Below are 23,472 nucleotides of genomic sequence, written 5' to 3'. Positions count from 1 at the left end.
ATCTACAGATGTGTAAAATGTGTGTACCCACTGATGGTTCCAGTGGCCAGCTCAGACAGAAACACTCAGCACTCAAACAGCACCAGTGGCCTCAGCCTGCCCCCTGCTCTTGCAGATCAGGGTGGAGGTCTGTGAGTGCAAAGTATTTATAAAAATCGTCACAGAACCACAAAATGGTTTGGGTTGGAAGGGACCTTAAGGATCACCCAGTTCCAATCCCTTGCCATGGGCAGGAACACCTTCCTCTAGATCAGGTTGCTCAGAGGCCCATCCAGCCTGGCCTTACAAATATTATGGTCATTTCCAAATTTTAAAAATAAAATATACACTTCCAGGTAATACCATGCATGAAATCCAAGGGAATGGCTTTCAGTTATGGAATAGACAGTGGAACAGCAATTAAGATTGCAACTCATACACAGTTAACCATTATGAGCTAAAATAAAAGTTGGATGAATCACTTTCCAGCCATATAAATCACTGAAGTTGTTCTATCCATCATGAAGGTAAGCCAACCATGTAATGAATTATACAATGTGTTATTTTCCTATGCATGTTGTTCCCATAGTTTCTTCTGCTGTTCAGTCTATTTGTATTTTTTGCAAATACTTTTAAAATTATGTATAATTACTTATAGGACTAAAAATACATGCCAGCTATTATTGTATATTGAATCTGACAGCAGTTAAAGTGTTCGTATCTGAACTTATTTGACAGCATCTTCAAACAACTTTTACTAGGTATTCTTTACAGGATTAAAAATTCTTAGATTTGTGCAATTTGTTCTATAACTCATGGAAGGGAAAGGAAAAGCATTCTAGATAAAATAGACAACCAGTCTCATGAGCAGGAACAGCTCTCCTTGCAATCATTTTTTATTGGGAGCTAAATATCGTCAAACTTTCATTGCAAATTCAGGCAAGGACCAATTCTGAATCCTGTGGAGCAAAATAAAGCTCAGCAGAAATTTCAGGTGTTCCAGTGGAACAAGATCCTAATTGCAGTTTTTCCATTACAAATGCATTTTATTCACAAGATGCCGGCACTGGTTGCAGGCAGAGCAGGCCAGACCTTCACCTGCCCACACAGGCAGTGACACACAAGTCCCCACAGTTTATCAGGATGGAGCTGATCCAGAGGTCTCTGCTCAGACTGTCCTGGATTTTGTGCTCACCAGCACCAGGGAGCTGTTTGTTGTTACCAATGTGATTTCTTAGCATGAGGCACCAGTCTGGCCTTGGTTTGAAGCACCCTGCAGGAAGCAGTGACCTGGCCCAAGGGAGCTGCTTCTCCGCTGGTTCTGGCACAGCTTCCACACAGGATTTCCAGACACTGAAGCTTTTTGTCCTGAATGTTTGGATGGTGAGTTCAGTATATCAGATTTGCAAAGTCAGTGAGTAACTGGCCCACAAATTATGAATGCAGCAGGAGAGCTTGGATTGAAGCACTGGGAGCTGGGCAGCCAGGGCAGAGCACAGGTATGACTGCACTGGTTTGGCACAGCACAATGTACAGCACTGAAAGCTGAAATCAAGAACTGTGCAGGCAGAGAAGCTGTCTGAAGATGTGGGATTAGGAAGCAGCTCAGTGGTCCATCCATCCAGCCTGGGCTGGCAAAGAAAGCTCAGTGCTGGACAACTCTCATTCCCGGCATTTATACCGGACCTGTAATGGTGCCATGGGTTGCTGTGTCCCCACCAAGTGTAAAGGGCTCTGAAAAAAGAAGAAATTCAGAAAAAACACATCAGTTAGTTTAGTTAATGGAATTACCATTGTGCTTTAATGTTAAGATATTCTTGCATCTTCAGTCTTAGAGAGCCAAGACCAAATAACAGTAATTATTTCTTGGCTTTGCTGAAGCCATTGAGTAGGACCTTCATGGTTAATTATTATTCCAGTCACTCTATCAGGGTGACACATGAGCTCTTAAGAAATCCCCACAGTTTTGAATACTTTCAAAATATTCAAATAATGAAGTGGCAACTGTGCTGTTCTACCATAAGTGTAAAACCTTTCTGTGTCTCAGCTGCTCATTCAGTCTCACTCTAGTAATTTCCCTTCCACCCCTGAATATGGAGTGGAAGAGCATTACAAGTGTTACTTCTGGTTCCATATCTTTAAAGTATTAGTGATCTCATTCCATATTTACTGTTTTTGTGAGCAGCAAGTATCAAATCTTTGGTAATGTTTAGGCAATGATGAGACAAAATATTCTTGTAAGCTCTTGGTTATATAGCCAGTGCAGCCCCCACTAACTGGAACTGCTGGAATTACTCTGGATTTTCTGAGTTAAAACAAAGATACATGTTTTATAATACTCCTCTCAAAATTTATGTAAGCACATTTGAGCATGGTTGTTCAGCTGAGCCTGATGAATGAAGGGTATAAAGATGGACAGTGCTACACAAGTGCATGGATCTCTTACCTCCTTTGGCACTGCATCCAACAGCACAAATTCATACCTGTACAGGAACAGCACAACCAACAGCTGGATTTCCATGATTGCAAACCACCTGCACGAAAAAGGAGGAAGCATTGGCCCTCCAGACTGACCATGACATGTGTGTTATTATCAGGTAAGAAACAGGGTGTCTTTGAGACATTTTACACTCTGTGCTTTAGTTCTGCCTGAAAGTTTATCTTCCATAGGGAAACTGCTGTAGTTTGGGTTTGTTGCTCAGCAAAGAACACGAATGTGGCAGCTGCCCCTTCTTTCTCTGGTGAAACACTGGACTGACAGTATCCTTCTGACACCTATTTTAAACCAGCTCCTTATCATTATGGATTTTTCCACTGTATAAACATTTATGTTCTCCTAACACTTGCTGACTTGAAATAACTTCCTAGGAGTGAGAAGGCAGTCAAACAGAAAAGGCCATATGACTAATTGTGCTATATAAAGTTATATAATACAGCTGGGAGCCTGGTGACATCAGAGAGCAGTGACAGTGGGAGTTATTATTTAATGCGTCAGCATTAGGATGCAGCAGGAGACCCAAGGGCACGGTTTCTTTTTTCTGTAACACTCTCCCAAAAGTATTTCTTAGGCCAGAGAAGATTTTGGATAATTGCAGGTGAAACCCTCCAGGCTACTGGTTTTTAAAGCTTGTGTGTACAATGCTTTCTGCATTCACCAGTGTGCACCTGTGCCAGGTCATGGGATTACTCACTTTGCAGAGTTTAGACACAAGTCTTATATACCCAGTTAAAATAGTAACACCACCTTGCTCTTGTACAGAGAAATGCTGGGAAACCTGGATGAAATAGCTATGGGGGAATTCACAGGGGAAGAGGCTACATGACTGCACATGGAGTTGGCTGGCAGGTGTGAAGGGAAAATAAAAAGCCCCACAGACCCCAGGTAACTCCTGCAGAGCCACCAGGCTCTGCACATGGAGCCACCCTGGGCTCTGGAGTGGGATATCCTTGTTTGTTTCAGCATAGCTTCAGACCCAAATTATCCCTGTGATTTCACACTGCAATTGCCTTGAGCTTTTGGTGGCCTTGGCTCAGGGGAATGGAGTGCAGGGATATTCTGATGGTTGTTAGCACAGCTCAGGTGGGATGTAGCGCAAGCTCCAAGCCTGCAGCACCATGCAAGGCTGGGTCCTTCCAGTCCCAGCTCTGTTTGCACAGCAGGGCCCTGGAGCCCAGTGCTTGAGGGGACAACAACCCATGCAAGACAAGCACAGTCACACAAGCAGTAATCATCTGGTTTGACCAAAGCAGTCAAACTGACATCAAATTTTTCTCTTAAGTAAAAAATATGGCACAGAAATGGCTATTTTGGAGCTCTTCCCACATCAGTTTGGTAGAATATGTGACAGCTAAGTTATTTACTGGCTTTCAGTTTGATTATAGTAGCTTTTAATTTTATGCTGAACTCTTGCAATGGAGAAATTAAATGTTACATATATTTAATTTATAACCCTCATTAAGGAAATAAATAAAAATGCATCTTAAACTTGAAATAGCATTCAGTTGTATGAAGGTAATCTGCAACCTGAATCTTTGATACAACACTTGATTTAATTTTCTTTTTTTTCAAGATCATCACATTATTCTTTTACAATTATTGCTGAAAAACCTGAAGGTGTGTGTTACCATGTGGACTGCCAAAGGGTCTGAAAGGGCTTTTTTGTTTCTCAGCAAGAACAAGATTCTCCATCTGTTGTCTGTGTAGAAGTGTTATACTTTCCTCTCTAAACAAAAACTTATTTGAAAGATGTTATCAGAGTCCAGAGAACAGCCTGAACAAAGATATAGGTCAGGATACATAAACAAGCAGCTTTCAGAAACATTGTTTGCAGCTTTCCCTGTACCTGCAGATGCCTCTTGTGAATTTTGCTGTTGCCCTTGCTGGGAATGAGGCTGTGCTCAGATTTAGCTCAGGAATGTGGTACAAGCCACCAAGGTACAGCAGTGAGTGAGCACTTCCCTCTGACAAGCCTAAATGGTGAAAGAGGTTTTATTCATTTTGCTCATGTCTTTAGTGCCTTTACAAAGTTTATCTGGCCCTCATCTCTAGCCTGCCATAGGGTGCAGATTACAGAATGCAGATCCTCTGCAACACCCTCCTGATTCCTTGCTCCACGTGGAACTCAAGGTAAAACAACTGGTCTTAAGGGTTCTAAGGAGATTTTTGTCTCGGAGGAGCTCAGGTTTTGAAGGCAGAGGATTGAGCACAGAGATGTTTGAACACAGGAACAAGGAGCAGCTGGGTCCCTGGGACTTTTTCCAGGAAGAGGGACAGCAGAGAAAACAGCAGAAGGAATGCAGGAAGTACCAAGGCTGGCATTGCTGGAGGAGTGAAGTGAGACAGGATCTGCAATTTAAGCCATTATACAGTTCTGTGCGCCCTAATGCAAAGACCAGATTCAAACACACAGGAGACAGTTAGGAGACCTGGAGATCAGCAGAAATGTCAATGGCATCACAGAGAATGGAAAGAGTCTCAGACCTGAGAAATGTTCTGTAGGTTTGTTTAGAACTGGTTTAAGGCAACCTAAGTAACTGTGTCTGTAAAATGGTGTGTATGGAAGTGGAGCAACTCTCCTTTGATGAAAAGAAACCTCAGCAGGGGCAGAGCCAAGTTGAATTTCCTCCCTGGGTGGGGGGCAATATCCCTTGATACACTGGTCTCTGATTCTGCCTGTTCATTGTGACTTCACCTGTCTCTTCCAGGAGTGAAACCACTTTCAGATCAGTTTAAACAAGGTGCAGATGGTGCATTAGGAGACTGACAAAGAGCAAAGCAAACATGTTATCTCCAAGAGTAAGAGAAGCCCAGTTCAAGAGAGTTGCTCTCTGCAGGGTTTGGGAATAAATAAACTCCAGCTGTTTCACTGACCTTCCTGGACACTGATGCTTCCCTCCTCCAAATGCCACAAAGCTGTCCAAGAAAGCATTCTTCTCTAAATTTGCCTCTTTCCAACGATCCTGTGGGAAGAAACTTTTTTTTTCCAAATCAGCCTTATATAAATAAAGCTTAACTTTATTTCTTCAGGCTAAAAATGACCTTGGACAGCTAATCCTCAATACAAAGTTGCACTAATACCATTTTTTTGCATTCAACCTGTTAGTATTAGAGTCTGGATCCAAAAGTCAACACTGAATCAGGGAAAGAAATGAGGTTCCCATTTGAAGCACATTTAGGTGCCTAAAAATGCTGGAGAAGTTTTCAAAATTACCCCTAAAGCAGTTTCCCTATATGTCCTCATTTCCTAAATCCTGCATCTTGAGCTATTAAAATGCAACCTTCTCTTTTTAAATGTATCTACAAATGCAAATGTTCAACCAGTACTGAGGGAAGCCTCAGCCACAAAAGTGTGCCACGACACACAAATAGCTCACACACATCTTGCACAGAAAAAACATTTCTAAGACAAATGCAAGGTCTATGAGCTTTAGCTGGTGTAAGCCAGTGTGTGAGAAGATGAAAGACTCTCCACAAAAAACAGCTTGTCTGTACCCAAAGGGATCCCTGCTCCATCCTAAATTGCTTTGAGAGGAAAGGGACTACACAAGGAACAAGGCAATACTGACTGAAGTTCTGGTGGGTGACACTGAGAGAAGCAAATCTCATGACTGCTGGGTGACAAACTGTACCAGCCTCCACAAACTCAGTGCTACTCTGCCAAGTAACACCCTGTCAAGCTTCTGCTGGTGAATCCTCTGATGAAGCTGTCCCAGAGAAGACATCATCTTGCATTTATCTACTTTAGAGGTTTTTTTTCAGCTAGGGCTGATTAGAGATTTCTGAGGAAGAAACTTGTCAGCACCAAAATCCAATAAAGAAGAAAAAAAATCTCCGTGGTGATGAAGCAAGGTCATACATTTGGAATGACAATGTCCAAGGGGCACTCATCTATTCCTCTTGAAAAAAAAGGGAGAGTTTCTAAAAAACAAACTAACTTGCTCTTTAGAAAAAAAGTTACTAAAAAAAAATAAGCTGCTGCATCAGAGTTTCAGCTTCAGATTTCAAAGAAGCAGGAATTGTTAAAAGGGATTTCAAATCAGGAAGAGTTTGCTAGAAGGGAAGTTTTGTTTAAATTACTTCTTGATGTATTTCTATAAAAAAGACAAACTGTTCTATATTGGATGGTGCTAAAAAGAGCAGTTACAAGCCTGCCCACACAGCCACCTGCAGTGGAATAATAATCAAGAAACTAGATTAACTACTGAATTAGCAGAGATAATACCTACGAGAAATCATCCAGGAGGGAGAGGAGAGTACTTGGAATCACAGAATTGGTTAGGTTGGAACAGACCTCTAAGATCATCGAGTCCAACATTAACCCAGCACTGCCAATCCAGCACTAAACCACATCCCCAGCTGCCACACCTACACAAATCCCCTCCAGGGATGGTGACCATTTTCCTGGGCAGCCTGTTCCAATGCCTGACAGCACTTTCAGTCAAGAAATTTTCCCTAATATCCAATCTAAATCTCCCCTGGCACAATTTGAAGCTGGTTCCTCTCATCCTATCAGCTCTTACTTGAGGGAAAAGACTGACTCCTACCTGGCTGCAATCTGCTTTCAGGGAGTTAGAGAGAGTGATAAGATCAGGATCAAAGTGACACTAAAATAGTACCATATTATCTGCAACATGTCACTGAAATTAAAAGACTTTTTTATTTCCACAGGCTCCTCCTTTATGTCCCTGTATTCAAGGGCATTCTCCAGCCAGATTTAAGCACATTCATCCATATACTTTTATTGTAAAATAAGTGAATGGAAGAAAAGGCAGCAAAATATCCACACTAAGAGTGACAACTTACAGGTTTGAACATTTCTGGGTCAGGAAAATATTTTGGATTCCGGTGCAACCAATATGGTGACAACATCAGCATGTCACCTGCAGGGATGGTGAAATTCTGAAAAGAGAAAAATCTCTAAGAAAAGAACTAAAAATCTCACAAAATAGTCCCTCCTTGGTAGTTCTCTTCCATCAGCAGAAGATTCTAAGAGAAGACAAGTGAGGGTGATAAAGCCATGGTGGCCACATTACATGTCTGAAGTTTCTTCTTGCTGCTGCTATTTTTTTCCATAAAACCTAAACAATGGGGAAGTTGGAAAGATTATTTGTGTTCTAATTTGGGTTTTTATATATCAAAAGATCAGAAGCATTATTTCTGTCTTTCCTGCTTCTTGATTTATCATGTGAGCTGTTTTCTTTTTCCTAAATATTTTGTTAAATACTTCCTTCAATGCAAAGAAACTCAAAGAAAGCCTTCTATGACAATAGATAGATTATACTGATAATTTGATCAGTAATCTTAAATAGTCACAAGCACTGATTCCTTAAGAGAGTGGATTTTTTCCCAAACATTTCTTTGCCAGATTCCTGAATGCTGACACCTCCCTTCTGAATGGTAGTGAATAGGACAAAAAAGGAGTCTTATCAGTAACTAAAATGTAGATCCTTCAACTATTTTTGTGGTGTCTGATTCCTCTTTTATATGCCATCAGTATCTGTAGTTCAATTCAATTCCATCTCAAATCAATTCAAAACTGAAGGCAACACTGTGAGCCAGACAATCCAAACCACTCATAAATTAATGATGATAAACAAATATTTTAAAAAGAATATATATGTGAGGCTGGGGAATATCTCAGTCACTGTAATTTTACCCAGATCTATTGGGAGGACCTTTTCCAGACAAATCACACAGCATTCTTTGGGGGAAAAACCCCACAACCAAACCTCACCTTAATTCTAATTGGGTTTATGACTTTCTTGGTGATTGCACCTGGAGACCTCAGCCGTATGGCTTCCAAAGTGCACCATTTAATGAAAGGGATCTTCTTCAGGTCTTCCTCAGACACCTCCAGTGTATCCTTACCTGTTGTGGCATGAGAAAGAAGACTCCATGTAAAAACTACATTTCATACTTGCTTTGATACAGGCTGGCATGTCTTGCTTTAGGACTGTGGGTGAAATACTTCAAGACCTCAAGGCATTGTTTACACCCAAAAATTGTCTTTATATTTCAAAGTAAATAAACAGACTCAAATCAGTAACATTTAAGAAAAGCCACTGGACATAATTCAATAACTCTAAGGTATAGATATGGCATTAGATAGAAGGGGCCAAACAAAGTCATGTTGGAAGTTAAAAGTCTTCAGAGTTTTTCTGTGCTTTCACAGGACACTGCATGGAAATCTCAGGGACTGTAGGCACCAAGACAAGAAGCCATGGCTGAGCTCTTGGACTCTGTTAACGTTAGAAAATGAAATAAGACCAGGAGAAAGACTTCAGGAATTTTTTTTTTTATTGGTTAATTACTGGCATGTTTTGACCCATGTCAACAAAGAGCTTCTGTGAAAGTTTAACTCTGGTCCAAGGGACTGCATATGGGAACAACTACTCCCAATAGGTGACTGCTTTTTGAGGGAAAGAGGCTACTCATGGGGGGTCAACCATGCTGGAAAAATTTGCCTCTGATGACAGAAAAGAACATTTCCTGGCCCATTTTTTAACCATGAATAGCTGTAACTCTGATGAACAGCACACCATAAAAAGCACCTGAACTGAAAGACCTCAACTATTAGTTGCCTGGAAAAAGCAAAAAAAACTAGGAAATACAAATACAAATCTAAGTTTAAGTGATAGGAATGAAGAAACACATAGTGTTCTTTTCTGATGGGAACAAAGAGACAAACACATACTGTTCTTTTCCTACTTCCTTCTGCTAACACTAACATCAGAGATGGGTTTGCTTAGAAATACATCTTGATCATATACTGAGTAAAGACCTGAGAGCTGTCTATGCTATCAGTAGCACCCTTAATTGGAACACTCATTGTTCCCAGCCACTGACCAAGTGTGCCCTATGCTGGGCCAACACAGGATAAATCACTTCCAGCTTCCAGAAGGACAAAATCACATTTATTACCTGCTTTGCCAAAAACAGAAGCCAGGTCTTCCATGACTTTCTTGTAAATGGCAGGATTAGAGAGTATGAAAGCAAGGGTCCAAAATGCAACCTAAACAGAATGGAAGTCCTTGAAGTGAGGGACATGGAACAGAATGACAGTATCTTTTTAGCAAATCACAGAGGCAGGTGAAAACATTTGGCCTTTTTGGTGTGTGCCTCCTGTGGTTGAGATGCATGGGAAGCTGTGCTTCCTGGGTAAATCCATATCTAAGGGCTCAGCTCCTGGGAGATTATGTCTAGTCATCTGCTGTGTACTTATTTTTAGGGAACATTATATAGCTTTGGCCTTGAGCTTTGAAACACAGAATCCTTTATTTTCAAATAACTAGGTGTTAAATGAACTACTAAATCATCATGCATGATTGGTTTTAGCTGCAGAAATGAAAGAAAAATAAATTCATACATTCATACTAGCATTTGCAGAAACGAGGTAAAATAATTTGCAGGGCATTGTCATAGTGAGTCACACTAAAATGGGCAGGAAAAGTTTTAATTAACAGCAAAACAAGGAGTAGTATATCCCCTTTAGAAATAATTTGCTAACTGATTATGCAATGAAGTTGAAAATCAAAAAACTTAGGAAAGGAGAAAATCCTCTTAAGCAGGATGAAACCAGAAGGACTGGCAGCAGTGCCAGGAGTCTCTCTCCTCTTGCTGAGCTAGCGGGAGGTGCAGCCTGCACACAGATCTGGTCGTGGGCCATCTGTGCTGGTGAGGGATGAAACTCTGACTGGTATTTCCCAAACACACTGACATGGATGCAGCCCTCCTTCTGAAAAGCAAATCTTGTAGCTTAGCCTTCCTGTACAGCACTTGGACACTGTGGCTTCTCTCCATGGGCTAAGAAGGGATAACTGAATTGTTTCAGATAAAAGGGTTTAAAGTGCTTGTAAAAAATGCCCTTGGAAGGTGAAAGGCCTTTTCTTTCGTCATTCCATTCCCCAGAACAGTGGTTGTTACTATTCTGAGAAACAGAAAAATATCTGTATGTCTATTTACAGCTGAATATTACAGAAGTAAGTGTTGTGGAAGGAATGTCAGTTATCCTGATAACAGACAGCAAGCTATGCCTCCCACTTATGCCAACACGTGAATCCACAGAAACCTCACTGAAATGGATGAAATTCCCTTAGGCTAAACTGCAGTAATATCCAATCTCCAAAAAACACAGATATATCCGTTAGGGGAACATATGAAAATAACTCACTATCATGTTTTTCTAAATCACATCTGTAATGGACATAACTGTGCTGGAAAGAGCTTAGTAGTCATGGTAAATAAAGGATGTTTTTGCTGCTATGGATTTTTCATGTGAGAAATTCCTGTAAATGTCTTTGGTCAGCCTAAGCTGTCTTAGATATATTGGGCTTGTTAGCATACTTATATCAGTATCATTAATCCAGCAAATCCTTTTCTAACACAGACAAAACTTAACAGCTCTAGAATCAAACTACTGCTTTTCTTCCAATGGCATTTGTACATCAGATTTCCCAAAAATGAAAGAGAAAAAATTACTTGAGGGTTTACACACAGATGAACTTACTCTATATTATGCTTTTGATATTCTTTACAATTGGTAACACCAGGGTATCTGAAATAGTCTTTTCTACAATACAGCCACAGTGCTTCAAAACAGAGTTAAATGCTCTTCACAGCTTAGGACTGTGATCTTAATAGCTGTGAGGCTTATGCTCCTGAAATGTTATGACAGGGGACAACATAATTTCGGAAAAATACAAGAAGAGCTTTTCTTGTCATTGCTTCTGTGACATTGCAGCCTGGGTATATTTGTAGTGATGCATGTGGGCGTGATAATCCCTTCTTTGGAATCCATGGAGTGTGTGTGACCTCTGCTTCAAAGCCCTTCCTCCCCAAATCCAGGCTTTGGAGCAGGAGAGAGAGAAGGTGTTTCTGCAGCTGATGTACTTACAGGCACAGCATTTGCTTGGGCAGCCCAGAGCATCAGGAGACCATACTTGGGAGCTAGATGTTTTCCCTGCAAGTTATCTAGGAGATGTTGTAGAAGTGTCTGTTAAAAATAAAAGAAAATAATCTGTATTTCCAAGAATATATTAAAATGTAGTTTGGGGCAGGGCTTACTAGAGCTCAAGGACTAGCTTCTCAAAGAGAAGTAATGTTAGTTATGGCTTTTTTGGAAGGCACAATGTAGAGATGACAGATATTAAAAGAAAGTGAGACTCACAGGCAGAGGGCAAGGAGAACTCAGTGCACCACTTGAATTCCTCCTGAATACTTTCACTGCTCTCCATTTCCTTAAAGTTTTAGAGGATTGAGTTCCCTCAGTCCCTATTGTTGCTTGTACGGAAAGAAAGGAAAAAAAAAATCTCTATTCTAATCCCTTCTCTACACCTCTGCTTTAAAGAACCTCAAAATGGGAATGAGCCAGTTGAACAAATGGAAATGAAGAAAATGTTCTCTCTGATCATGCCCAGAAGTGCTTGTTATAAAGAGATGGTCTGACACATCAGCAAACTCCCTAGTTCAGGCACCTTGTTGGCGACCTAAGCAGTGACTTCAATGGGCTGATATTTGGAACTATAGCAACTGTGCAATTAGGATCAGCTTTTGTTTATAGTATTTCCTTAAATGCAGGGCAACCACGCACTTGAGGCAAACCTTCCTGCCTACTTTTCAGAGGGGAAAAGGCCAATCTTGAATTTAAAAAAAATTGCTGATTTTTTCCAAATTCCCATCCAACCTAAGACACCAAGTTTGTGCTGCCCACTTCCTGCACCTTCTTTACCTCCCACCAGCTCCTCTCCAGCTTTCTCTTTCTTTCTGCTGATCTGGTTTATTTTATTAAATAAATTGCAGTATGTAAAGCTTTTGAAGTCTAAATAAAACCTGTTTTGTTTAATGATCTGTCCTACAACCATTTGGTAGATCAAAATTCCCAGGCCAGTCTGCCGTCACATCTGTCAGCCCTATCGGCAGAATTCCTGCCAGAGCTCAGGAGAATAACCAGGGGAACAACTTATCTCAGCTTTGACACAATCAATATTTAGGGTACTTGGCTCCCAAGCCAGTAATCTGCTATTTTCTACCAGTCTGGCTGTTGAAGGATCTCCTCACTCTGCACCAGGGTTTATAAATAGCACATGTAAGGTTTTGAAGTTTCACAGCACGGTGCCCTCAGTGGAACAACTGAAGGGTCTTTCTCTCACCTCTTTCAACTGCTCACTGCAGCGTGGGACTGCAGGCTGGGGATGGCTCATAGCTCTGACCCCTTGCCTTAAAATTCCCCAGGGGAAGATGTTAATTCTCAGAATTGCTTAAAAGGAACTAAATGGAGGAACAGGAGTCAAAGTTATGGGTCTGTCCTACTGCAGGTGCCAGCAATACTGGAACATTTGGGTATAACTATAAAAGCTGACATATTTGACTTATTCCTTCCAGTACTGAAGTAATTCCTGCCCTCCATTGCTTCAGTCAGAATATACAACAAAGTCATCTTATTTCCTAGCCTTGGATGTTTACCTTGGATGTGGTCTCTGAAGGGTTGGTCCTTTCAGCATCCAACACTACTTTCTCAAATAATTTTAGAAGCCATTTTTTGGATTTAGACCAGTTCCTGTAAAGAAAAGCAACAAACAAGAAGCACTTTACTGAGGCAACACAAACCAACATTTCCTTTTCCATGAGACGCCCTCCTTGGGTTGTTTTCCAAAAGCCCCTGGGCAGCAGTCAGCTGATGAACAGCCAAGTGATGACTGGCATGAGGAACAGCACATCCAAGACCTTGGCCAGACCTCCTCATGCAGCCAGGACCTGGGACTGCAACACTCCTACATCTTCATACTTTTTTATTACAGGTTTTCATTGTTGATTTGGACAGACTGCTTAGGCCAATCATCTTGAAGAAAATCAAGGCCATTTTTTTAGAGCATCCTCAATTCTTTCTGAAGGTATTCAGAGGTGCTAAAGGTGCGAGGATGGCCCTGAGAGCACTGACACCGTCTGGAAGCACCTCCCCAGGGTTTAGGTGTTTCTACCCAAGGTCAGTTCTGTGACAGTGCAGACATGTAACCTGGGATTGGTATTGGGAAAACAGCTGAGGTGTGGAAAAGAGCAGATAGACACCTCATTGGAGGCCTCCTGAGCTTGGGACTCACATTTAGGCTCAGGCCTTTGCTCTTTACCCCATTCTGCTACTCCCTGATAGGTCCAAGCTGGGCTCTGCTCACCTAGCCAGGTTATTTCTCCTTTATACCAAGAAAATGCACAAGACAAAGTCAGAACTTTTTTGAAGCATTTAGCTAAAAACCTGCTTCACCTGAGGGCACACCATCAGTATAAACTGGGCAACATCCAGGGGAAATGTCTCCCCTCCCATGGTTGACCCTGCAGCAAGATGAATGTCTGTAGTGGGTACACCACAATCATCAGCTCTGCCCCTTTACCTCAGGAAGCACTCAGGCATCTGAGAAGCATATTCAAAGTCCTCATCATACTTCTGGAAATGCTCTTCAAACTCCTTGATTTCACTCGGACTGGTTGGGCAGATGCCCTTCCCAAACAGGGTGTTCACCACTGCTGGATACATGACATGCCTGCAAGGACAAGATGCCCAAGACTTAGGGGCCACAGGGAGGCTGTTGCAGCAGTTTTAGAGCAGGATGCAGCATGTTGGATTGCCCACCCTGGAAGCTGTGGGACTCAAGGGTGACACCAGTATGGAAGGGCTGGCACAAGGCTCACATCTCCCACACTTATAAGCCCCACACTTGTTTCAGATTTTAGACAGAGGCAGGCGATTCACAGAGCTCAGGCTGGTCCTCTACACATGGCTGAACTTCACCACCTGGGGTTTTGTCACTCGAGTAGGAGCAGAAAGGCTCTGGCCACCGAGGTCCCCTTCTCCCCATGAACCACCCCTCTCATTTCAGTTTGACCCACATGAACCTTCTGGGCACTGCACAAACTCCTCTGGACCAAACATCCTGAAACATCCTTCCTCTGGCTGCAGCTTTCTTGGGCAGATAATGCTTTTTTGGTTTCTTTTTATCTCACTCTTTCATGCTTGCTCCTCTGTTATCCTGCAAACTCTGAGCTCCTTCCTCAGACCCTTCTGTACTCCAGGAAACTCTTGTGCAGCCTTTGCTGTGTTCCATGTGTTGCTAAATGGGTATTTCAGGGAACAGTGCTCACTTTTCTGATTTTCAGATTATTAGGAAGAGGGAGCCATCTGGTGGCTCTAAGGATTTAATTCTGAGACAGCTAAATAACATTTATTCAGAATGCTGCATTCCAATACTTTTACTTTGCCTTGTTTAGCAAAGCAGAACCAATCACCTCCTCCAAGATTTCAAAGCCCTCTCCTTCACATTTTTCCCAGTTAATCCAAATTGCAGTAACTGGAGTGAGAGGTGCCAAGTGATTTAACTGCACTAACAGCTGTATCTTACTGTATAATGCAGGAAAGGGCAGCAAAAGACAATGTGAATGTGAGGTGTTAGAAACAGGTCCAAACCAAAGGCAGTACCTGTCCCCATCCCTGGGAGTCTTCAAGGCCAGGCTGGATGGGGCTCTGAGTGACCTGCTCTATTGGAAGGTGCCCATGGCAGGGAATGGAATAAGGGGATCTTTAAGGATCCTTCCAACCTAAACTATTCTAGGATTCCATGAATATTCAACTCGTAGTACAGATGGACAGACAAGATACAGGTGTTATCCCAGATAATCAGGAAGAAGAAAGAGTTAAAAGCTTTGTTGCTGTCACATGAAACAATTTTTTTTAACATGAAGTTCTGGCAGCCAAGTCAGTCGCAGAAGGTCATAGTTAAGCTTCAAGCTAAGCTTGGCTCAAACATGGAAACTTCTCAAACTGCAGAAGATTAAGCATTTTTTCTAAGTTCTTTATAAATAATGTGAAGCTTTTATCCCATCTTTTGGGAAACAGGGTTTGTTGGAACATGCTGTGTTTTCTTTTTTCTTCCAAACAGGCAGTTCAGATGCTTCTTCTAACTGGGAGAAACACCTTTCCATGAAACCCTGTCCACTCTATGAGCCACTTTGAAACCATGAAGCTGTGATGAGCACCCTGACAAAACTTTTCTAAGACTTTTGAGCTGCTTTACAGAAATATTTCCCTGCCATGAAGGACATCCCTGAGTTAGAGATGTGCTGCAAGTCTCCCTTACCTTACCAGGGCATTGAGGTCTCCCGTGCCCTCTGTGCCCAGATGAGCCATGTGCTCATGGAGCTCCTTACACAAAGTGCCTGAGAACATGTGCAGGTTACTGGGACTCATCTTCCCCTTCATCATGCTGTAGAGGTTACCATGGTTCTCATAAAATGCTTCTGCAGGAACAGAGACTAAATACAAAATGAAACAGAAACGTTTTGGAAAGCAGATTTTTCACTGAAAGATAGAGTGAACATTTTTACACTTAACTTCTAATTTAAATGCCTTAACCCTCATTATCCCGAAGTAAAATTCCCTGGAAGCTTCCTTGTAACCATGTAAAGATTTTGGTAATGACTCTGCTTCTCCCAGCCTGTGTAACATCTTCCTGCATCGTTGAGCTTCAGTGCCAGAACCAACAATCCAGAGATTTCCCCCCAGTGGGATGTACAGAGATGTGCAGGCAGCCACAAAACTGAATGAAGTGAAAAAAACCAGTTTGTGTCTCCATGCTATAGAAGTACATCCTCATAAACACCTCATCCTTTTCTAATGACTGCTGTACTACTGTGTAGCAACTAATTATTGCTGCAATTCATTATTGCTGCAAGTAATTATTGCTGCAAGCTGATTTTCCAGTGAAGCGACAGAATTACCTACAACTGCTCTTAACAAAGTACATGCATGTGGGGTGTCCAGCCACAGCAAAGGACCTGATCTCAAACTGGGACTGCTGGATGGTGAAAATAATAACATTCCCTGGATCAGAAACTTCTCATTCCTTGAGACTGAATCCAAACCCCTCAGCTGGTTTACAGTACTGGGTCATCATGGAGAAATTGAATTTCAGCATTTCACATCACAGTCATGGATTAAAATAAGCATTTAAGGCATGATCAAAAAGCCAACAGGCTTTTGGTTGGGATTTAATCTTCCTGGGTAACTAGATTTGGTTTCCTTTAAAAAAGAGACAGGTCTCAGTTACCTGCATTCTTGACAGCTTGCTGTACTGCCTGTTCAAAATTTAAGTCTTCAGATTTAAAAAATACTTCAGTTCCTTCTTCCTCAGTAACAAAAGTGAACCGTTTTCCCAGAGCAAATATTGTGAACACAGGTCCATGCTGGAACAAACAGAGATTTCCTGTCAGTACACTGTTAACACATTTTGCAGGAGCCCCAGCACGACTTCAGTGCTGCTGAGAGGTCAGGAGGGAGGACCTGGTCATTCCTGCCCTCTGCTCACCTTGGCTCAGAACTGCACAGGATGAACATGAATCAGACCAAAATGTGCAGACTTATACCAGAAGGGAATGTGCTATGTGCCTGACCTCTTGCAGAGTAAAGAGGTTTCTTCTCTTAAATTAACACTTTATATTTGAATTACCTTGCAGCTCAAGCAATACAACCTATGTGGATTTAGAGAAGTCAAGGTATGGGTTATTTTCTGCACACTTTGGCTGACACAGCAAAGTACCAATACTGTAAAAATCCACAATCCTACAGTTTCAGTCTACACTGTTTTAGCAAAAAGTCCACCCTCCTACATATTTTTAATATTTCCTTTCCCTTCCCTTCCCCCTGTCTTTTCTCCTAATACCAATGATTTCTTTCTTGTAGAGATTAATATCAAAACAGCTAACAACCTTTGAGCAGAACAGATTGACTGACATTCAGGAAAGGTTTTTGATGCCATTAATCATTATTTCATCTTCCCTTAATCTAATATCCTATAGCGTTCTTGAAACTTCCAGCAATAGGAATTCAATTCTGAGTTCCTACATTGTCAAAATTAACACTGATGTTTGTAAATACTCTAAACTAGAAAACAAATGTGTAATATCTTCTGTCTGCCAGATGTAGGCATAAAAAGATCATTCCACCTTGCTCACATTGTTTATGCCATTGACTTAAACCATTTCTTTTGCTGTTGGTGTCTGTAGTGTAAATCCTTGCTTCATCAAAAGCTCTTTGAAGCCAAGGAGAAGATTCCTCCTGGCCTCAGCTGAATTTTGATTGTGCCCTTCAACTGCAAATTATTAAACAAAGAATGACAGTTCGAACTCTCTGGGGGATAATAAATAGAATATTGTTTTAATAACAAGTGTTCAAGGCCAGGTTGGACGAGGCTTTGAGCACCTGTCCACTGGAATTTGTCCCTGCAGGAGGTGGAACAAGATGAGCTTTAAGGTCCCTTCCAACACAGACCAATCTGTGATTCCATGACTCTATAACAGCTGAATTTCTAAGAAGGCTTTTTGATGTCCATCTCCTCATCATCAGTCTGGATAAAAATCAGTGAATTTGTACCATGCTTAAAAATTAGATGTTTAAAATTTTAAATTAACATTAAAATGTACTTTAACTAATTTAAAAATAAAATTGAATTTGAACTAATAGCAGCCTGCAATAACACTTAATTATTCAATTAAGGTCACACTCAATTAAAGATTGGAACACTTTATTTTAGGTGATTACATGTGAACAAGATGTCTGAGTTCCCATAATAGACAAAAGGATTCGAGTCTGTGCAGTCAGGGGATCCCAAACACCAATGCACCAGACCATCTCCTGCACTCCTGGTTTTGGAGGGAGCTGAGCTGCCCCTGGACTCCACCGACAGCACTGACAACCTGTCCAGAGACCATCCTGGTAACCTGCAAACACCCACACAAAAATCTGGGTTTGAATCTCATCCAACTTCCTTCAATCTATTTAGAATCATTAAAATTAGACCAATATTTAACAAAACTGAAAAAGAAAGCTTCATAGATTACCTTCTCCAGAATAAGTCAGCCTTACAGAGCAACACTGTCATGGCAGATATTCAAACAAATCTTTCAGAAAGCAGAATTTTGTGTCCAAACAGATATGACATTTGATGAATGCGAAGCAAAATTAAACTACTAAGAAAGGTTTGAGAATCAAACTAATAAAGGCAATCTGCCTTAACAGAGGCAGATTAGAGACTTTTCCAAGCATGCCAGATGCAGGAAGTCTCCCAGTGTGCTGCTGAGCCTGATAAACACTCAAGGTGTAAGGAAACCAAGTGGGGAAGGAACCTGAGTTAGGATTACACCAGTGTAGAACCAGTCCCACCTTGGAGCCTTTCACTGAGAGTGAGGGACTGAGACCTTGTTTTAGAGGAAGTATTGAGCAGAATAGATTTAAACAAGTTCTAGGTAAAACAGTGATAAATATTTCAATTCAGAACTCTTGAGGAATTAAAATAAGAAGTTGCAGAACTCCCTACTGTGATCTGTTAAATCATTCTCAGCAACAGGAGGACGGACAGGCAAACATAGTGCCAGAAGGACCTGGGAAGCCTCAGAGTCACTTTGGTACTCAAAAAATTAGAGAAAGCATTATTAAAGATTGGAATTAGTAGTGGATAAATAGGATGTACTTCAAAAGAGCCCAGTACAGCTTTTAGGGAGACATAAGGTTGTGTGGCGTTAGAAGTATTTTCTAATTCATTCTTTGGAAGAAGAACTAAAAGTTTACTCGTGATCTGGAGTCATTTGACAGTCTAAAAAATGAGAAGACCTAGAAATGTCACAGAAGATGGCTTAGAATAATGACACTCTGAAATTACTCCAAAATCTATTTTGCAAGTGCTAATAAATGGCTTCAAACAGTAAGCAAGTAGGTTTGCACTGGATATCTGGGAGAAATTCTCTACTGTGAGGGTGGTGAGGCCCTGGCACAGGTTGCACAGAGAAGCTGTGGATGCCCCATCCCTGGAAGTGTTCAAGAGCAGGATGGATGGGGCTCTGAGCAACCTGGGATAGTGCAAAGTGTCCCTGTTGTGGCAGAAGGGTTGGAATGAGATGATCTTTACCCAAACCATTCTATGATAATTAATCTGGAGCTCTTCTCTTGCTAGGAAAGGAGAGGAAAAAGGACAAGAAACATCTAAACCCATCCTGTGCTTGCATCTTTAATTTGTGTTTCTGCCCATTCCATCTCAGCGGGATATTCTGAGCTAGTCACAGTCAAAGGGATGCACAACATGCATGAATATTTCAATAAAAGGAGATTAAGTGAATTTAGATCCCAGGAAAAGAGGAAAAGACAATCATTCTCAGTTCCTCATAATGTAAAAGCTAATGGGCTTGAGATTAGGAGTTAGATGGTTTAAAACCAGACAGAATACTTTATTTATATGGGTCATGATTAAATTAAGGATTCACTGCTGTGCATTGCTGTGAAGCCAAATTTATACATAGGGCAACAAAAGAGATTAGGTCAAATCATATAGATGCAAATTCCAGCCTAGCAAATCCCTAAACCAGGAGCTGGGAAGAAAAAGCAGGAGGCTACACACTCTCACCTGGGTGTGCTCCTTACACCCTGTTACTGAGCATCTCCTGATGGCTGCAGTCCCAGACAGACACCTGAATAACCAGATATAAAATACCAGACTGCTCATCTGTCAAAATATGTAATTACATTGATGTTACACTGCAATAAAATCAGCTCCTGGAATGCACTTGTTTTATGGGAAGGTACCAACAGAATGCAGGCTCTGCTGCCAGCACTGCAGCCAGGTTACTGATCTGAAACAGCTTTAAGGACACTTCACAACATAGAGATATAGAAAGAAAAAAAATATCCTTTCAGGATTTATTGCTTTCACTCATGAAAGCTAATTTTTTTCCAAAGACTGGGAAACACTTCAGTGTCACCGTAAGAGACAGATTCAAGCCTAAAGAAAGTAACACTCCAGAGAAATAAAAACTTCTGAATGATGTTCTCCAAAATCCCAAAGGAAATCAGTGAAATAGTCATATTCCCCAGGGGCACTGACAGGGAGCAACCACTGTCAGCTGAGACAGCTGCACTGCACCAAGAGCTCTGCGGCGAGCTGGGAGCACTGGGTGGGTTTCCTCTCTCTCCCGTGGGTGTGCACACACACAGGGTCAATGCCATGTCCCCTCTCTAGCTCAGGGACAGCAGCATTTTGGTCTTCTACACCTGGGACCAGTCACAGACCTTCAGGGACTCAGCTGTGGACACTGAGTATGGAAATGCTCCTCCAGAAGCCTTCTCCAGCCTGCTCCCCTCCACGTGTCCCCAGCAGGGTAACCCAGTGAGCCATCCCTCTCCCAGCCACACACAGAAAGGCCAACAGTCCTGGACACAGCACCTTGTCCCAGTTCAGCACTGTCTCTGAGAGGGATGTATGGATCCCACAGGTCCCCACACCAGTGCACAACAATCTCCTGGGTTTAACTGAACTTTTCCTGTTTGCATAATCAGCAAACTGAGGAGAAGAATTTGAAATTTCTTACTAACTCTTATAATGTTAGCCAGGAGAACTGGGGAGCCACCTTTTGAACCCCTCATTAAGCAGATCACCCTGTATTTTATGGGGCATGGTGGTTCTGGTTATTTCCTGTCCTTTCCACACTGCTACAAGACTTGTCTCACCAGGCAGCTTTAGGAGGAAGAGGTGGTATCTTTTATTAGATGAGAGATTAAATATTTTATTAGAGCAGGGGAACTTTCTTTTCTTAGTCCCAGTGATGACACAAGGGGGAAAGGAGACAATTCTTCCATCCCACATGTTCTTCTGTGGGAGGAAAATAGAAGCAGCAAACTCCAAGCAAAGGGCAGGCTGGCAGCAGTGGAACTTTACTGTGTTATCCAGGGCTTGAGAGAAAAAACAGTGAAGGACAGACACAAAAGGAATTAAGGAAGAAAGGAGTTAAGAAAGACATGAGTGTCACTTTGGCAGTCTGAAGGATTAATCCAGAGGAGGAATTGCAAGAGTCTCCCCTGAAGACAATGACCTTGCAGAAATGAGGAGGTTTCACACTGCCTAAAGCCTGTTTCTGTAACACCTTTTACGAGGGCAGCTCGCTCATATTAAGGACACTTAACCTTGTCCTGGCAGTATCAAGGAGCCTGGAATTATTGCAGATGGATTTTGCAAGCCCTGTAGTGCCTGTTAATGATCCCTCTGGCAGCAGCACGTGTTTGGTTTGGCTGTGCTCTCCAACAGCGCCTACTCTTTCAAAGGGAGCAGGCAGGAAAAGACTTATTTTCCCTGGCCTCAGCACAGTGTGCCAGTGTGGGAGGTGGGAAGGGAGGGAGACTTTCAGTGCCTGAGGAGGGTTTAAGGAGAGAAAGGGGACAACAAACAAGTGGCCTTCCTCAGAGGCAGGGAGACTGTCAGGTGATGGTGCTGCAGGCAGGTGGCCAACCTGGGAGGGATGGATGGAGACATCCCCCTTGGCCTGGGGGGACCACAGGGAGAGGTCAGAAGGAGCTGCTGGACCAAAAGTCAAAGGAGAAGCCCTGCCAGCAAACACACAGGAAAGGGGGGGATGTAAGAAAGCCTTCTCCTCCTTCTTTGCTTTGAGTTTTCAGCCATTGAGAATGTTTCTTGTTCTAGTTTCTGTCCCAACAAAACCAGAGGTTTATAAAGTCCTTCAGGTGTTCCTGGAGTGTGCAGATGTGTCAGCAGCTGCCACAGCATCATCCTGGATGATGATTAACACCAAATGAACACCAAAATTAATTAACCCAGAGCCAATGAGTGTGCATGTGCACAGATGAAAGCTACAGAAAAGACACAGTAATAAAAAAATAAAAAATTTAAACTGGCCTGTCAAGCACAGAGAAGCCAAGAAACTCCAGATCATACCTCTAAGCTTACCCCATGATGCACCTAATGTGCTTTAATACAAGATTGACAGCTCTTGTTGTTCTCAAAGATCAGATTTAATCCTCTGCTTTAACACCATGAGTTAATAACAAGACAAAAAGAAATACAAATATGAAATCTAGAAGCTCAAAATGAAAAAAGTAAATTTTAAACATCCAGTATTTATTGATGTGGGGGGTTTTTTTCCAAATTTCAGGATGTAACAGTTGTTTCATTTTTAGCTATTTTTTGCAAGTAGTGGGGTGTGATCCTTCAGCATGAAACACTCAAGGTTGATGACACTGTAGTAGCAGGGGGAATATAATTCCTGAATGAAAGTGGGAAACTGGGGTTTATATCAGTTATTATTAAATATCTAGAAATTAAGAATTTGACCTCTTTCTCTCCAACAGACACAGAAAAAGAAATTCAAGTCCAAGGGGTAAATCCTGACCCCTATGTTTAGTTAAGATTTTTAGGACAGAAAATTTGATCTGCCAAGCACATCTGTGTTGCTTGAATGCTGAGGGACTTTTTTCAGCTGGTGCTCAAAAATCTCAGCTAACTTTAGGCATGCAAATAAGTAGTTTCCTGGTCCCAGCACTTGGCATAGAGCTTTCCACATTATCTGAAACCAAGATTAACACACAGCCAGACTGCAAAAGCAAAACGGCAGAGGTCCAAACAGGATGATCACAGCACAGAGACCGTGCCTGGATCAGATCCACAACTCACCAATGCTGGTGGCACTAAGCCGATTCTTCACCATTTAAATGCTCCTGACGTTATAAAACATGACAGGAAAGGGCAAAACTGAAGGCAGGAGTTTCTGCTCGCCTTTCCCCCTGCAGGCAGCCACCCTGAGCACGCACCCACGAGCACCAGGCCAGCACACGCATTACCTCGTTCCTGGCTCGCTCTATGAACTCCAGAGGAGCTTTCCCGAACTGAAACGCAGCTCCGAACCAAGGGATCCAGCTCCTGATGCAAGGAGGCGAGCTCGGGTTTCTCAGCTGAAACAAAAGAGCCTTGACAATGAGGAGTCCCAGGAGCGCTGCCAAGAGCACAGCGAGATCCATTTTGCCTCTCGGCCGCTCGGGCCGGCCCCGGCCGCTGCTCCGCCTGCCCCGGCATGGCCGCGCTGGCCGCGCTCCGAGCTCATCCTCCCTGAGCGGCCCTGCGCTGCCACGGGGACAGCGGGGACAGCGTGAACACCCTGAGCAGCACAGGGCACAG

At 42.2% G+C, this 23,472-nt stretch overlaps 1 protein-coding gene across 2 annotated transcripts; it reads right to left on the bottom strand.

Annotated features, from left to right (window-relative positions):
• Positions 1-859: 859 nt before the first annotated feature.
• Positions 860-23,376, bottom strand: LOC134416446 (24-hydroxycholesterol 7-alpha-hydroxylase). 2 transcript variants are annotated; one of them, XM_063153111.1, is made up of 12 exons: positions 23,139-23,375; positions 16,573-16,708; positions 15,604-15,778; positions 13,864-14,013; positions 12,941-13,034; positions 11,373-11,471; positions 9,401-9,491; positions 8,214-8,347; positions 7,283-7,378; positions 5,351-5,439; positions 2,426-2,513; positions 860-1,713 (listed from the first exon to the last, which is right to left on the bottom strand). In XM_063153111.1, exons 1-12 carry the CDS (start codon positions 23,313-23,315, stop codon positions 1,642-1,644), a joined length of 1,401 nt encoding a protein of 466 aa, XP_063009181.1. In that variant the 5' UTR covers positions 23,316-23,375; the 3' UTR covers positions 860-1,641. The 2 variants fall into 2 exon arrangements, with proteins under 2 accessions (XP_063009181.1, XP_063009182.1); XM_063153112.1 differs by lacking the exon at positions 5,351-5,439 and having other exon boundaries at positions 1,575-1,713; positions 23,139-23,376.
• Positions 23,377-23,472: the final 96 nt, after the last annotated feature.

The sequence above is a fragment of the Melospiza melodia genome, chromosome 3, assembly GCF_035770615.1.
Source record: "Melospiza melodia melodia isolate bMelMel2 chromosome 3, bMelMel2.pri, whole genome shotgun sequence".
Taxonomy (NCBI): Eukaryota; Metazoa; Chordata; class Aves; order Passeriformes; family Passerellidae; genus Melospiza; species Melospiza melodia.
The sequence above is the reverse complement of the archived record's forward strand: the minus strand, read 5'-3'. Positions and strand labels throughout refer to the sequence as shown.

Bases quoted from the DNA above. Each gene is read 5' to 3' on its own strand.
- LOC134416446 (XM_063153111.1), bottom strand. From the start codon at position 23,315: ATGGATCTCGCTGTGCTCTTGGCAGCGCTCCTGGGACTCCTCATTGTC. The intron at 14,014-15,603 runs GTAAGGGAGACT...TTGTCCTTGCAG, and splicing joins GACCTCAATGCCCTGGTAAG to GCATGTCATGTATCCAGCAG. The intron at 8,348-9,400 runs GTAATAAATGTG...ATGCCACAACAG, and splicing joins TTCTGTTTTTGGCAAAGCAG to GTAAGGATACACTGGAGGTG.